We start from the raw sequence: 17,277 nt of genomic DNA, 5'->3' as shown, positions 1-17,277 counted from the left end.
ATTTATTATGGTATCTACAATCGGATCATTATCTTTATACAGCCTGCAAAGCAGAATAAAAAATGCCATATGTGGTTCACTGAAAATGCACCCTAGCTTTAAAGTATGTGTATCTATAACCTCTATACTCTCTGATCATGTGAACCAATCTGCATTTGCTGCAAATGGAAAAAAATCAGGCTGCATATCATAAATCTTAATAATGATACTGTATTATTTGTACTCTGAGAGGGTATTAAACCTTCCTGTAGTTTTAAATGACCCCATATATGGAACGTGAGAAGGAATTCAATGGATCATCACCAGTATTTGTTTATAAGTTTGTGTGTTATGTCATCATGGCACTCCAAATGTGTGGAAGGAAACCTTTAGTTCATGAATTACATTTAATGTAGTTCTTTATGTTATTGTAAAACTAACAAGAATCAGTTCTATCCCTGGAAATGGCCCAAATATCCTGAAAAACTTCAGATCAAAATGATCTAGCTTGATTTTTCTGTCATGAACGTGACTAGATTGAGTGAATCAATTTTGGCAGCAAGACTAGAGTTTTTTTTTTTTTTTTTTTTACTAAGATGAACATTTAGAAAATGTTTGGGTATGTCAAAGCTGACAAAAAACTATTTACTTTCCAGATTCATGATAATATGACAAGAAGGAATTAAGATATTTATATAGAACAAGATATTGAACAGTTATAGGCAACCATAAATGGTTTGAAAAAAAATCTAACCTTTATTCCAATGAACTTTTCCAAAAGTTTAAAAAAAAATCTAGTTTGCAGGTTGATTTTGGTCCTCTCATTGCTACAGTTGTTGTTGTTTTTTATTTCCATTGGTTCTCATTTAAAAAATAAATAAATGGTATGACCAAGAATGATAAAAGATGATCAAATTTCAGGTAAAAAATGGTAGCAGATGATTAAACATAATTCGTTTCTTCACCCAAATGAACACAGGATTTTAATTTTAACCTTACACAGGAAAGCGTGTTTACATATTCAGTAAGCTAAATATCAACAATATGCATTTGCGCTCTATTTGTGATGATGTAGCTTGCAAATGTTTTACGAAGTAAGGGTATGAAACCATCTACTCCTTCGGGTTCATATTTGCAATGGATTTAGGGATTTACGTATAAGCTTTGGCCAAGTTCCAATATTATCTTTGTTCTGGACTATGCAGTTCCAGTTTAAGAAACTGTCAAAAAACATAACACTCCAATGAGCTTCTTTCAGCTGTCATTTTTTTTACTTCATAAAACCATAGCATGTTTTCTTAGTTTTTTGTAAAATATGCATCACCTCATGATATGATCAAAACAACCTCCATTCTGGATTAGATGTTGACGTTTTCAATTCCCCATTCTGAACATCAGTGTTAATTTCCTCACTAAATCGTGAGAATAAAATAGGTTTAAGTCTAATTACAGCACTAAAAAGGTCACCTACTAATAAGATCACCACTAATGAAGATGAATGATTTTGTTTTTTTGACCCAAAGGGCTCACATTAGGGAGAGATTAAAAGATCAGTATGATCGACCAACAACACAACAGGCCCAATTGGAACTTCTATCCACAGTCCAGAACATGTCAAAGTAGCAGGAGACTTCAGCTGAAGTCACATCAGACAGGACAGCAATTTATTTGACTTTGTGTTTTAACTAGAGAAAAAAATACTACTAATACTGGGCAACAATTTTGGGCAAAAAATATCCGTTATAACAGATTATGTTAGTTAAACCTAACATTGGCATGCCGATTCCTCAATGTCAGTTAGTTTTTTTTTAACCACGTCAACATTTTTTCTTAATAGTTTACCTACCTTCTATGTTTTTGCACAAGATCAGCCAATTAAATTAATTAAACAGCGCAGTCATGCCTGTTTCTATCACATTTAATTGAGAACCACTTTTTTCTTTTCCCTTTTTAAATATAAGTGCATATGTTAATAAGGTTTTTCATTTTTCCCAGGGAAATAAAGGGATCTATCATTTAAAAGCATCCCGCTATTAAAAAAAAGAAAAACAAGATGAGTTTTGTATTCCCCAAAGTAATATTCAACAGTTTTGTTCCTGAGTTTTTTGTTTCTTTTTCTTAACACCATTTTGATGTGTTTGCCATATAGAGGCACACTGAAGCAGTTCCATCATGATAATTAAGTCAAGAGTGGTAAGCAATGAATTGTATACCAATATATATATATTTAAGTTATGTAGAAATCCATGCCATTACACATCATGCTGCAATACTCAGTCTTATTTCAGCATTTAAGTTTTAGCAACTGGCATTTCAGAACCATGGACAGAGACCAGAGACGGGCCCTCATCCCGAGCTCATTTGAATAAAACATATGCACTTAGTCTATACAATACAATATAGTTTATTAAGCGGGACATATAGGGATTTTTCTATTGTTTCCACGTTTTACATTTCGTGAGCGACGTCACTGAACATTGAATCAATCAAAAGCTATATGCAGATTCCGCAATGTAAAACACATTAATGTGAATAATGTACTTCAAAAATTACAGAATCATTTCCTTTTTTTTTCTTGGTTTTCAATAAAAGGGCTCTCCAAGTCATGGGGTTTCCAGTGGCTTCTTCTTCTTCTTTTCAATAATAACTTTTCTTCTTGTGGCCCAAATTTGGCTTAGTATTTTCAGCATCCAAACGTAACACCATTGACAGCACAAAACATAAAAAGAAAAACTTCCATTCGTGCAAAAAGACTGCTTTGGGCGTGAAAGCACTTCTCTCAGCTTGTCCATAATTCCATATATTTCACTTGGACGAAAACCATATATTCTTTAAGGCTATACAAAACTTAAAATAGAGCATAACACACTCATCGCCTCTTCCAGGTCATGTTCTCTTTCCTTTAATTTAGTTCTTTTTGGCACAGTTTCCCAAGCCAGGAAAAAATCCAAACACACCAAAATGACGTCCTGGCTGTGTACAAGTTGACAGATGTATATATTTGATCTCCAAAGTTCATATTGGACTATAGACTGACGTGTGAAGGGGGAGGCAGAAGAGGAGGCGGATGAAAGGGGCTAAGAATATTCGGGCGTTTCGTCGACTTCCTTGGCTGACAAGTTCTAAGAGTTCAAAATAAGTTGCATGTTGTTGTTTTCTTGTCATTCCAAGCAGAGTCACATCCAAGGTCAAATTATAGAGGAAAGACCAGAAAACCTGAGAAGGTGGAATATTTCCAACCGCCCATAAGGGTGCCTCGCTCCAGCTTCAGATAGACACGGTCCTCTCGCTCCACCATCAGCAGTACTCCATTACTGGCCGCCTCCCGTGTCACGTCCTGGTCCCCGGCAAAAGCTGATATGACTGGGTAATCATTTTGCATCAGGTTTACCTGCAGGGGAGGAAAATCAAAGAGGGCGGGGTGAGTTTTTTCCCTTTCAATCTCATCTTGTGCTTGTTCTTGCATACCAAAGTATCACTTGCTTACCTGTATGGTTTGTCTGTTGTAGACCTTTACCACATGGAAACTGAAACTGTAAATCCCCCTCCTCGGAGCCTGGAAAACACTCGCCTTCAGGTCGAAATGGTTGCCGATGTTGACTAAAACCTGTATGGGTGGAAATGGTATATATATTTAAAATAACAATGATAAAATATAGTCAACAAGGCTGTGCCAATTGCTTCGGGCGCCATGCTACGTCAGATGAGAGTTTGGTTTGGTTCCAATAAACATGACGGTGGTGCATACAGTACATCCAAAATGGAAGAAAAGCAATTGGCAAATATTGTTACTGGGTTTTAAATTAAATTGGTTTAAAAAATGAATTAAAAGATAACTATTTTGTAAGGTAATTGCTTAATTTTAGTTCAGAAATAATAATAGGAAATGAATGCCTTCCAAAATCCTCTACAGAAATAAAACCCAGCCAAAAATTCATTTTGGCTTGAGTTTTAAATAGCAGTTATTACGCACACATTGAATAAGCTTTAAGTGACTCCTCTTTAAATGTTAAGTGAGATAAAAGTGTGATAATGATAAAAAAAGGGTGTCATGCAATTTATAACAAATAGCCAACAAATGAAATAACTTTAACAAACAGCTTTATATAGCATAAACAGGATCTCCTTGTATACATAACCAATGTTAAAGGTTTATGTTACATTAAACTAACACGACTTTATTGCAATACACTCCATGGCAGCACGTTAAACTAGATTCAACCAATAAATGAACGCGTAAAAGAGGGAAAGGGGGATTGTCGCACCCTTAAATTAACACTTAATAAATGGAACAAATGAGATGTACTACGTACATGGAAAATCCCATTGTAACTTGAACGCGTCAAAAGATCCATTTTACGCACAAGGTCCTTAGCTTTTTTGGCATATAGTTAAAATTAGCTGGTTAATTAAAATCATATCTAAACTAAATATAATTGTTTTTATGAATAAATATATATATTTTTTTTTTTCACCTGGTCGAAGTAGATGGTCATGGAGGTGTTGCTCATCTCCGACGGCTCGTGATTGGTTCCGCGCACGGCCGAAAAAGCCACCTTTGCCCCGGCCGAGCGCACCGAAATGCCGAGGGAAGACGTGACGCCTCCATCCGAGGAAGGGTTCGAATCACACACGACGAGACACTTCCCCTCCAACACGATGGGCTCCGTGTCATTCTGGCCGAGGCACAAAGCCAAGGTGCACCCCAAGAGAAGAAGGAAGGCCAGTCCCGGGCAGCGTGTTGGCACCATGATCGCTGATCCTGCGTTCGAACCCGGCATCCCCCGTAGAGGTCTGTTCGCACTCGATCACCTGGTCCAAGACTTTCCTCCCCTTCTCTCCTCCCTCTCCACCTCTAGCTCACCCTTAAACACCCTCTGACTCCGCGTCTCTCCTCCTTAGTGCGCCTTATTTGGATTTTCGGGGGGACGCAGTGCTCGGAGTCACACGCAGATTAATATAAATCCTAGAAAAAAAATGAAATATTAGAAGAAAAATAATTATTAAATCATCTTCACTTGCCCATGACTAATTCTAGCGCGTAAAATGTGCGTAAAAGGTCAATCATTCAACAGTATTACTAACATCTATATTATGCAATATAGAAACTTATGTTTAATCATATCACCAGTCTTTTTATTCATAGGCTAAGCGTCAAAAACACTTTATAGAAGCTCTAAATGTAAATTAAGACGTACCTGCGCACTCCATGCTGCTTGTTCCTTCACTGCCACTCTCTGAATGAGCTGCGCGCTCAGATGATGCTCCAAGATGAAGAAGAAAAAAAAAGGTCTCTGGGCTCTCTTTCAAGGGATCACTGACGCCCATTCTTTGTGTAACCCCTTACAAGTGTTGCGCGTGGACTTTTGCTTTGTGTGTAGTCTTTTCACACAAGTTTAGGTGATGCGACGGCTGGACATCCGATGAGTTAGTCATATGATGATATTGTCCTCGGCTGTGACTGGTAAATGCCAAATAAAGGGTGGGGTCCACCGTCCATATTCAGCGGGATAACCTTGCTTGACGCGTGCAACGTTCAAGTATGCACACTGTATGTTAACAATTTGAGTCAAATAGTTCAAATAGAGAAGCTTCTACGCCACCCAGTGGTTGGTTTGCGTTCTTCTTCACTGGACACTAAAGATATGCACATTGTAAAATGGAGCTTTAGGAAATAATAATCAAAACAATGCTGCTTTGATTGACACTAAAAGAGATATAACTATCTCATTTGATGTCATTTTCTAAACCGTTTTATCCTCACTAGAGTCACGGGGGGTGCTGGAGCCTATCCCAGCTGAGTTCAGGCCAGAGGCAGGGGACACCCTGAATTGGTGGCCAGCCAATCGCAGGGCACGAGGAGACAAACAACCATTCACGCTCACACTCATACCTAGGGGCAATTTAGAGTGTCCAATCAGCCTACCATGTGGGAGGAAACCGTAGTACCTGAAGAAAACCCACGCTGGCCCAGGGGAGAACAAGCAAACTCCACACAGGTGCACCGACCTGGATTTAAACCCAGGTCCCCCACCGTCAGACCGATGCGCTAACCACTCATCCACCAGGCCGCTCGATATAACTACTAGTAACCTATGATAGAAAATTGATTGTGCTGCCCAGAAAGTGATTTCTTTTAATGAAGCTTATCCTCACAAGGGTCTCGTGGTGCTGGAGCCTATCTATGGGCACTAGGCAGGGGACACCCTGAATTGCTGGCCAGCCAATCACAGGACACAAGGAGACAGACAACCATCCACACTCATAATCATACCTCGGGGCAATTTAGTTTTCAAGCAGCCTACTCTGCATGTTTTTGGCATGTGGGAGGAAACCAGAGTACCTGGAGAAAACCCACGCAAGAGTGGGTAGAACATGCCTACTCCCTTTTCAGCTTGGAGTATATTATAGACCACCATTATTCTTTTTTTTATAGTTAATTGCTTAATTAAATGTAATGCTTAATAATGCGGTAGAAATTAAACTGCGCTAATGCAGCAAAAATATTATTTCCTAATGAAGTTAAATACAGATGAAGTGAGCATAAAAATCCAAATTATTTCAAATAAAAACATGAAAATGCTACCAAATATATATCCCTAATATGTACAAATATTGTCAAGTCAAAACCTATCAGACAGCAGCAGTGTAAGACTACAAAATAATGTAAGATATTGCACATCTACTTACCATGGTTATTATTCTATTTGCATCCCTATACTGAACATGTTTTGGTCTTGAATACCAGTTTTTTTTCCATTTGTGACTTCTTAGTGAGCTTTGGCATTGTGTGGTAAGCATATATGTGCTAAGTGAAATGGAGAAAAAAAAGGTTTCAATGAAAGCAGATAATGTTTATGGGTGGTCTTTTATCATTTTTTTAAAGAGAGATGGTTCAATCAATTTATTAAGCACTGTACCTCTATGTATGAGCCTAATGCATGTGACACTGTCGTCAAGACCTTTTAATAAGCCGCCACTTCCCTTCTTACCTTACCTCAAGTTTACACTGGACTGCAGTGCAGTGTAAAGACTTCATAGATTCATCTTAGACCAGTGAAGGACACTGTGGGGATGCTCTCCTTTTTCTATCTTTTTAACACATATTTTAGCTTGCAGGCTATTTGAACCATCTGGGAATGTGTACATGATCATTTGTCCCCATGTACACATTTTGTGGTATGTGTGTAATGAGAGGAATCAAAGGAGATCAGATAGGCGTGAAGCTAAAGGCAAGCTTATAGCCAAGTAGGTCCTTTTTAAGGCAAGGACCACTTGAATATTTATAGAGCAGCACATACTAGATGAAAATTAACATGTAGTGGATATATCTAAGACATTTTCTGGCGTGGATGCTTCATTTCTTTTTAATTCAAGTAATGGGGCAAAAGTCTGAATGAAAACATGGTATAAGTCTTGTGTTAATGCAGAGATGTTTCTTTGATGCTTACATATGGATTATGGAAAAGGACAAGACTCCATGTTGCACATAGGTTTGGAGATACATGGATAATCCCGGTACAAGGGTAACATTGCAAAGCTTCACATGGCTTTCATTGCAAAGTAAAAGGAATTTTCGGCTTAATCACAGTGCTCCTTCCCCCATTTCTCAACCCGATTTGACAAACATTGCACTGTCAGAGCCGACTGCCAAACCAAGCGGAAGAATGACATCAGGTATCCGAGAGCCACAACTGACCCCAGGCCTTGGAGAAGGACACATAACGATGGGAAAACATCAAATGTCAAGTATGGGGGACATGCAAGCAAAAGGGATGTGGCCTATATGGCATTAACATACCAGGGGCAGCCGTTGCCCTAAAAGAGGCTGAACGTCCTTCAGGAAAGCTGATTGGCTAGACCCACGACCACATTACGATTATTTTCCCTGACAGCTAGCAGTGCCTACTGGCTTCCAGGAAAAGGGAGGTCGATGATGTGCCGGCTCTTAAAGCGAGCCATCTGCCTTTTTTGTGTATATGTGTGAGAAAAAATGACTCAGGCTACTCATGATTGCTTTTGTGTTTTTCCCTACACTTGATTTATTTATTTTTTTCATGCAGTGAGTCCACGTAGAGGTCGGTTGTGGTTTGATGACACATTATTGCTTCTGGTTGTTTAAGACATATTGTCTGGTGTGCGTAAAGCGCAATCAGATGCAATCAAAACATCACGCACATACAAGCATTACATCTGAACGGTGCATTTGCTTTAATTTTGGCACGCCCCTCCAAGTCCATCTGTCCTCATACCCATCTGTCAGCTATAAATACCTCCAAATAGCAGGCCTATATTCACAATCAGCCAAAATACGACCCCAATTATAAGACGACCCCATCTTTTTCAAGACTCAAGTTTGAAAAAATACTTTTTAAACACCAAATTCAATTTTTATACACAAAATAATGACAGTATACATCTGAAACAAATGTTTATAAACATTATGGAATCCTGCTAAACTCTGCTGGGTTTAATACCCTGTGATTAGACGTTGTGAGGTGGTCTCTTCTGATTTCTATGGTGGACACTGAGGTACAAAGGATAAATGCTTTTCTTGCAGAGGCTGCCTGACTTGTTGGAAAAAGAACTTACCGTATTTTCACGACTATACGGCGCATCGTATTTTTAGCCGCAGTGTCAATAACGAGTGCTATTTCTGTATTTTACACACACAAAGGACGCACCGTTTTTATAGACGCAGCCAGGCATGGCAAAACATACACCAGCTTAAACATACACGCTACACCCACATGCTAAAAACACGTTTTTAAAAAGGCAACGGAAGCAAAACTGAGTTCAGTTGTACTTTATTTAGCCATTTTACAACCTACGTCATCATCACCCACAAATCCATCAAAGTCCTCATTTTCTGTGTCCGAATTGAACAATTGTCCAAATGAGTCATCAAAAACGCTGAGTTTTATACGTTCGTCCAGGCGGCCACAATCCATTCGCAAATAGTAGCAAGCTAGTAGCTAGCGTAACTATTCCAATGCTGCTTTCCATGCTTTGTAAAACTGTGTTGATGTCGATGTATACAGGCCACAATCAATTGGGTGTATTGACAAAAGAACTACATATCCCAGCAGTCACTACGCAGTACTTTTTCTACGGGGAAAATAGTAGAGTCGGGGGCTGCTTGTCGTAGTTGTGAGAGCTGTGTACCCTATCGACTGATTTATTGTATTTTATCGTGATAACAATTGTAGTATTGGTCCATATATAAAGCGCACTGGATTATAAGGCGCCCTGTCTATTTTGGAGAAAATTTAAGACTTTTATGTGTGCCTTATAGTCGTGAAAATACGGTAACTATGCTATCTCCCAACTGTAGAACACATATTACCCTTCTCTCTATTTTCCCCACCAAGTCAGACACTACCCCTATGGGGTTTCTTTTTGAGACACTCAGAATCTTGCAATTTACCTTGCTAATAAGCATTTCAGAAGACATCACACACACAGACGATGGCAGGCCAAATCTCCTGGGCTGTCACGGTCCTCACAGGCTGCATCAGTTTTCTTTTGTTCCTCCCTCGACGAGGTACATGCCTAATCACAACAGAGATAGTCCTGACTCTCTGTTTAAATAAAATGGATGAAGAAATGTATCAGAGCAAGTGCAGTTTTATGAAAGTTATTGTATTGTATTCCAATAGCTACCTCACAAAAAAAGCTGATAAAGCAAATAGACTTGTTATTAATGTCTTTGTCTGGTGAGTTTAAAATGTAAAAATGAGAACATAGTGCTTAAATTACCATGATCTTTCTTCGCACTTTACATTACAATGTTTCTGATTGAAAATTTTAAATAGGTAAGACACTTTTTCCCACAGTTTCATTAAAATTAAACAGACTTATTATCAGCCACAAAGAATCCAGCAATGTGGAATATTCCAGCAACTCTGTTGATATTTCATAGCTGAAATTAAATTATGGTTTCTGGCTCTGGCTTGTCATGCAACACATCAAATGTCAGTCAGACAGCAGAAATTGCTTTTAACACAATAGGGCATGGGAATTGGTACTTAGTCCCTTTTAACATGAAGATATCTCCTGGACTCGGATTCATCAAAAATGAATTAAATGTGCCATTTTTTTTTTAAGTTCAAGTCCTATTTCACTGATTTAATAAGGCAATTGTGAGTGTGTGATGAGTTGTCAATTTTGTAAGCATGTAACAGCAATGGCTTTATGCCTACCTTTTCATTCTGTCAAAACAACGGCAAGGAAAAGAAAGACCATCTATTCATGTTGACCACCTATTACGTTGACCACCTATTATGTGGACCACCTATTATGTTGACCACCTATTATGTTGACTACTAATTATTTCAACTAATTATTTATTACTTTTTTATTGACTATTTGTGTTCACTTCATGGTGAAGCTTTAAATCTAATTATACTTGTATATAATGATGACAAAAAGGCATTCAATTAACCATCAGTGTTCAGCATTGGCTTTAAATGTATTTGGTGCCATCTAGTGGTGTGAATGGGTACAATGTTTAGACCCCGGAAGTACCTCGGTCTCGGGGAGGCTGCCACACCCACAGTGGGTTTTGCTGTCCACTACTTCCATTCCGATGCAAAACGATGTAAGGACAAATGCGAGACGAGCGGCAAGTGGTTAACAACCAAAAAATATGCTATATCAAATTTTATCTGACGTTTCACGGTTATCTCGTTAAAAGTTACATATTCAGTTAGTTTTTTCCCTTCCCCAACACACCTGATTCAAATCATCAGGATCGTGATTAACCCCTGCACAAGGCTTTGTTAGGTAGGCTGTTAAAATTGTGCTCTCATCCCGTTTTTAAGTTTGATTTTAAGTATTTTAGTCGGCGCTAATGGCGTGTTTGTTATTATTTATTAGGTTTTTTTTCTTACTGAGAAACATCACTGTTTGCAATTGTTTGGATTGCACGTGTCGTGCTAAAATGAGCAGTTTTCATTTTTGCTGTTATACTAAAGTAGGCCCTTTGTTATCACGATTAAAAAAAACACCAGTCCAAATCGATAATTATTAAGATAACTATCGTGACTTTTGTCCAAGTAAATAAAGGACTTGATAATAGTATATAATATAGTAAATATCAAGAAATTGCTTCTCACCTAAATTTGATCAAACTCATGAAAGCATCTTAATATTTTAATTCAAATGTGTTTTGTTGACATTGAATGCCCTACTGGGAAATATTTTTAAGATTTATTTAAATATAGATCCCACCTCAAGTGCAAATAGAGAGTCTTATCCTTGGAATTTAATATGTCATGAAAGTTCTAAGGTTTGATAAATATTGACCTGGGCTAACTTGGTTATATATTTTAAAATAAGAATGCAATCTAGTGGTTCTGGGAGGAATTATAAATGTTAATGCAAGTGAATGAGAAACACTTGAAGAAAAGTGAGGACGATGACAGTAATATAACCATACTGATTTGAGTTTTCTTTTCATAGGACCAATTTAGTGTTGGGATTGTCATGTTCACACTCCACTTCTACAAACTGCTGAAGAGAAGTACCAAGAGAACCTCTTTTTGGTAGGATGCACCTCTTATTCACGTGTTCAAACGGAAAAAAAGTGTGTCACTGGCAAATGCAACTGACAGCATTCATTCCCGAGGTGATCTGTCTTTTGATGCTCTGCTTGGTGATGCGTCACTTGCACTTCCACTACTACAGTGCTTGTTATCTTGTCAACATTTTCTCTGTTTCATCATGTGTCCGCATCAGGCTCCACTAAATAGTAAAACTGGGTTTTCCCCTTTTTTATGCCTGCATTAGTTAGGATTAAGCATTGTAATCTGGTGAATGATAGAGTCGAATGAGTAATTTGAAAATCTAATTTATTGAAATCTCCTCATCTCATTTGCTGTACTGCTTATCCTCACAAGGCTTGTAGGGGGTGATGGAGCTTAACCCAGCCAATTATGGGCACCACGCGGGGGACACCCTGAATCGGTTGCCATTCACACGCACACGTTCTTCCCTAGGGGTGATTTAGTGTTTTATTGAAATCTGTTGAATTGAAAATAGCTTTGTAACTCTGCAGATGAATCATACATGTAATTGGAAAGAAATTTAGTTCATCATAATTTCAAAGAAAAGGGGCATTTCCATAAAGAGGGTAGGAATATTTGCACGCTCATACTGCATAGCTGACGTCAATAGTATTAAATGTGTACATAGCCCCCTCTACTGGATATTTTTAAGAAAGTACTTTTTGAGCTTAGAATTAGTCCTTAGGTCACATGTGTCAAAGTGGCGGCCTGGGGGCTAAATCTGGCCCGCCGCATCATTTTGGTTGGCCCGGGAAAGTAAATCATGAGGGCCGACTTTCTGTTTTAGGATCAAATTAAAATGAAGAGTATAGATGTATATTAAATTTCCTGATTTCCCCCCTTTTAAATTAATAATTGTAATTTTTAAATCTTTTTTTTCTGTTTTTTGTTCAAAAAATGTTTTGTAAAATCTAAAAATATATGAAAAAAGCTAAAATAAACATTGTTTTAGATCTATAAAAACTGAATATTCAGGGCTTTTAATCCAGTCCTTTTAATCCATTTATTAAAAAAATCTAAATATTGTATCTAAAATGGTCCGGCCCACCTGAAATCGAGTTGACATTAACGCAGCCCACGAACCAACTCGAGTCTGACACCCCTGCTTAGGTGATTCTGATGTTGATTGTGGAATACGAGGATATTGGCTACACATCATTCTCCAAAGTAAAATAATCTCTGGAAGATAGTTCACTCATTTAGTATGCAGAATATATAGTGTATTGTTTATAAGGTGCAGAATATAATTTTAGTAGGCCTAATTTGATTCATGATTACAGTTAAATTATTTTTTTGTGATCATGTTAATTATACTGTTTATTTAGTCTCTTAAAGTGAATACCGTGGCCTCTATTCCGATGACTTTCATAGTAAATCCATTATGACTTTTTCCGATTTATTGCCATTAAAAAGCAAGGACTTTAAGAAGCATAGACAGTGTCACTTTCCACAAGGCCCTGCGTTTAGAAGTGAAGATACTTTGTTATAAGACTAGATCCCGATCTTAGATTTAGTATGTCAACCCTTGGTAGAACGTTCTTCATAAAATAGAAATGTATAATTTATTTGAATAATCTCATTAAAAATAGACTCACTGTTTCCAATTATTTGAGTGATACAGATTGCTACACACAAAACTACAGTTGTATGACCTCAGCCACCCGTGATCACTAAATAAACTATGTTGCTTTTAACACATCCCCCTTACTTTGGGCAATCATCTCTCCATCATGAAGCCCACTTTAATGCGACAGCCATTAGTGATGTGAGCTATCACTTTGTCTGGGCTATATTTAATATCTACCTACTTGCACAAAGCAAATGAAAATGTACTGTCTTTCTGGCAGCCTGCCATTTTAATATTGGACATTTTCCTGGAAACCTGCCAAAAGATTTAAAAGCCGATGAGTCATAGATGGTAATGGTAATTTCTCATATTGACATTATCTGTTCATTTACTTCAAATGGGCTTAATGGACATCCATTTTTAACATGTCGTCACAATGTTGATCTTGTGTTTATGTTTATCTACTCATATTTCCATGCCAATGTGCACTCATCCCAAGGCACCTAAACAAGATGGCTGCTTCAGGTCACATTCATGAAAATTTGTACTAGTTTATAATGTGTATTGTGATACCATTGCCTGTATTGTCTAGATAAAGCGGGAGAAGATGAGATGAGAATATAATTATGATTCTAATTTGTTAAATAATGTAAAATAAAATGACATAACATTAACTTGATTAATTGCCCATGCAGTAAAATGCAGTCATTGAACATTCATTCATTCATTTTCTGAACAGCTTAGCCCACAGGTGCCACTCGGGTTGGTTCGCGGGCCGCATTAACGTCAACTCGATTTCATGTGGGCCGGACCATTTTAGATATAATATTTAGATTTTGTTTTAGAAATGGATTAAAAGAAATTGATTAAAATCCCTGAATATTCAGTTTTTTATACATCTAAAACAATGTTTATTTTAGCTTTTTAAATATATTTTTAGATTTTACAAAATGATTTTTTAACTAAAAACAGAAAAAAAATATTAAAAATTACAATTATTGATTTATAAGGGGGAAAATCAGGAAATTTAATATACATATATACTCTTCATTTTAATTTGATCCTAAAACAGAAAGTCGACACTCATGATTTACTTTCCTGGGCCACACAAAATGTTGCGGCGGGCCAGATTTGGCCCCCGGGCCGCCACTTTGACACCTGTGGCTAAGCCTCACAAGGGTCGCAGGGGGGTGCTGGAGCCTATCCTACGTGACATTGAACATGTATATCAGAATGATTATGAAAGAATACTACTACTACTTATATGAATTTTCATATGACTAACAATAATAATAGTCACAATAAAGGGTTTCAAAAAGGCATTTAACTTTAATTAGAATCATGTTGCACAATGGCATAATCTTGGCAGTAGAAAAGAAAAGCGACCACACGAGGTCAGTAAAGCACCTTGTGGCTCTCATGGTTTGGTCTGGGCAAAACGCTACAGCAAATTTTGGATGGAGATATTGGAGAGATAGAAATGAGTGAACATCTAAACGCTCGCAATATTTGTACTTTCTAAATATTACCAAAAAAAAGTGTTTTCACTTAAACAAAGTATAACAATACTATATATACTAAGGGTAACTTCACATTTAAAAGATCAAAAAGAAAACAAATCCCTATTCCATTTTTAATCCACTGTTAAAAAAGGAATGAATGAAGAAATACATCAAAACATAAAACAATATCCATCAGACAATTTTTGTTTCTCTCTCAGTTATCCACTCCCCAGATCTGTACTATTTAAATAGTCATGGAATTGTAAAAAAACAAGGGTGATTTAAATGCCAATAAATTTTCTGTATTTAATGGTGTGACATAATTTTGAGGCAATGCATCTGCCTATTAACTAATCTAACTAGCCTTGCTAAAGGATAATAAGAGAAAACATAGGTTGCATATGACTGTGTTAGAGGAAGGTAAGTGTGCACGCAATCTTAACAATTTGGTAAACTAACTAACAAAAACTCAGGGACAAACAAAAAAAACACATCAACTTCCGAGAATCTACACTAGCACATGACAAGGTTTTGTGCTTGCAGCAGAAAGCATCTTGTTTAACAATTTGAAAGAAAAATATATCAAATGCGAATGTTTCTAAATCGCCCCGCTTACTTGCCACCCATTGGCTAAGCAGATAATTAAAAAGCGTATTGTCTCGTTCCAATATGCTCAGAAGCAATTTTAGTACATTTTCAATAATATGGATCTTTGAGAGTCGTTAAAATTGTTTTTGTATACCTTTGATCCAGGTTTAATAGTTCAATTAGAGTGAAAAAAATGATAATAGTGGGACTTAAAATCAATTTCAGTCGGGCACATCTTTATAGCAATAACAACAAAGTATCAAATCATTTATTCATCTTCCATCTCACACATCCTCACAAAGGTTGCGGGGGTTGGTAGAGCCTATCTCCCTGTTCGGGGGGACTTTATCCACGGCAACAACGCACTCCTAAATTAACAAAAAAAATTAAATTAACTTGGATTAATATATACAGACACACTCAAACATACGTTTAATGTAACTTTACACAAAACAGAATTCTAATTTGGTTTTATTTATTTTTTTACGTTCGTTTTGGGCGGGTTAGCTGTTTGCCACGCCTCCACCCTCACGTTCGCTATCGATGGGCTGTGTGCTGTTGTATTCCCTTCAAAATATTCCGAAAATGATGCACACAAATGTCCTCACAATAGGATAACGCACGACCACTTGCCAACGAGAAGAAGTCTTGAATGAGCGATCGCGGGACCTAGCAGGCTAAGGAAGGAATAACAGCCTACCCACGATTGATTGTGGGTAATGAAGTTTTATTCTGAGAAAGGGTGCCATTGCCTATTGGTGTTGTGTGCACGAGTATACTTCATTGCCAGAAAGCCCTCTTTTTGCCCGTGCATGCGCGTTGTGCGTTTCCTGGTCGATGCTAGGAGAAACTCGTCTGAATAAATCGTTCAGTGATTGTAGATATCTGTTATACATGAAAGAAATGCGGCAAAAAACAGCCTCTTATGTCATGGCCACCTGGCTTGGTCGCATCTCGAAATTTTGATCGTATCTCGGGCATGTCGTAGGTAGAGCTGATCGTAGGTCGAAGTACCACTATACTGGTCACCAGTCAGCCGTAGGGCACACAGATAGGCTCACAATAATATTGCCAACAGCGGGAATTAAGCCTGCCACCGAAGTCAGGCGAGCGAACCTCTCCACCATCAGCTGGCTTAAGTATCAAATCACATAAATCTAAATAGATAATCAAATAAATTGCAAATTTATATTTTGCTTGATTTCCCAGCCATACACAAGTCCTGCAGTTCTCTACTTGTGAAATTGTTTCTTGTTTTGCTTCACTTTATAATGATACAGTATATTGTAACCACTCCGGCTGTGTTATTTGTATACTTTGGAATTTAAAGTTGCAAGTCATTCAGTAAATCCATGTGAGTAGACCATAATTGAAAGAGAAAACTACTATGTGTTTACGCTCATGCATGTCCTCCTTTGGTGTCTGGAAATCAACCTTGTGAAGTGGTGCATGCGCTGTTTCTCATCAGATAATTTTAGCTAACACTTAGAGGACAACATTCATCAACGTCACAGGCTTTTTGCCAGTTGTGCATTTCTTTCGATGTATGCCCTATACGCATATAGACCAATTTCTGTGTATACAGCAATACCCTATTTGGCCTTTGCCATGTTACTTCATTGCAAGGAAGCAGCCATCTGTCAAGTGTGCACTTATAACATACAGGACAACATGTTTTGCTGCATTATAGGATACCTTTTTGCTAGTTCATAGCAGCAAAAATGTTTTATTTTCTTAATTGTTAAATTGGGGTGCAGGCTTGACTTTAAACATAAACACTCTGAAGTGGTTCAATTTCCTCAGTAGTTGTCAACTTCACTGAGGATGGAAATGGGATGGTATTGTTCACCCAAACCAATGAATTTCCTAAAAATAAAAAGTCTTTTGTTTCCTCATAAGCAATTTCCCATTGAACAGAATGAGAATTTTGGTGGAAAGTTTGTTGCTTCAGCTGAATTTGCATAACTTGTTTTTACTTATCTGATTAATTAATTAATTAATTTGGTCTGATCTAGATGCATTTACATGTACTAAATGTGAATGAATTAAACCAAATACTACTGGAAAGGGACCA

At 37.5% G+C, this 17,277-nt stretch overlaps 2 protein-coding genes across 2 annotated transcripts in view; one reads left to right on the top strand and one right to left on the bottom strand.

Moving 5' to 3' along the window:
- Positions 1-723: 723 nt before the first annotated feature.
- Positions 724-5,524, bottom strand: cbln2b (cerebellin 2b precursor). The gene is made up of 4 exons (XM_077624846.1): positions 5,178-5,524; positions 4,455-4,945; positions 3,467-3,586; positions 724-3,370 (listed from the first exon to the last, which is right to left on the bottom strand). The coding sequence occupies exons 2-4, from the start codon at positions 4,758-4,760 to the stop codon at positions 3,173-3,175; spliced, it is 624 nt and encodes a 207-aa protein (XP_077480972.1). The 5' UTR covers positions 4,761-4,945; positions 5,178-5,524; the 3' UTR covers positions 724-3,172.
- Positions 5,525-7,484: 1,960 nt separating this feature from the next.
- Positions 7,485-17,277, top strand: part of LOC144092114 (uncharacterized) — a 45,734-nt gene continuing 35,941 nt past the window's right edge. Inside the window, exons 1-4 of the mRNA XM_077624898.1 lie at positions 7,485-7,728; positions 8,468-8,511; positions 10,469-10,579; positions 11,443-11,525. Of these exons, the coding sequence (XP_077481024.1) occupies positions 7,485-7,728; positions 8,468-8,511; positions 10,469-10,579; positions 11,443-11,525 (482 nt within the window). The remainder of the gene's footprint in view (positions 7,729-8,467; positions 8,512-10,468; positions 10,580-11,442; positions 11,526-17,277) is intronic.

Source organism: Stigmatopora argus, chromosome 17, assembly GCF_051989625.1.
Source record: "Stigmatopora argus isolate UIUO_Sarg chromosome 17, RoL_Sarg_1.0, whole genome shotgun sequence".
Classification (NCBI taxonomy): domain Eukaryota; kingdom Metazoa; phylum Chordata; class Actinopteri; order Syngnathiformes; family Syngnathidae; genus Stigmatopora; species Stigmatopora argus.
The sequence above is the reverse complement of the archived record's forward strand: the minus strand, read 5'-3'. Positions and strand labels throughout refer to the sequence as shown.

Excerpts from the sequence above, each read along its gene's own strand:
- cbln2b (XM_077624846.1), bottom strand. The coding sequence starts at position 4,760 with ATGCCGGGTTCGAACGCAGGATCAGCGATCATGGTGCCAACACGCTGC. Across the intron at positions 3,587-4,454 it reads TGACCATCTACTTCGACCAG|GTTTTAGTCAACATCGGCAA; the intron begins GTGAAAAAAAAA and ends CCACCCATACAG. Across the intron at positions 3,371-3,466 it reads ACAACAGACAAACCATACAG|GTAAACCTGATGCAAAATGA; the intron begins GTAAGCAAGTGA and ends CCTCCCCTGCAG.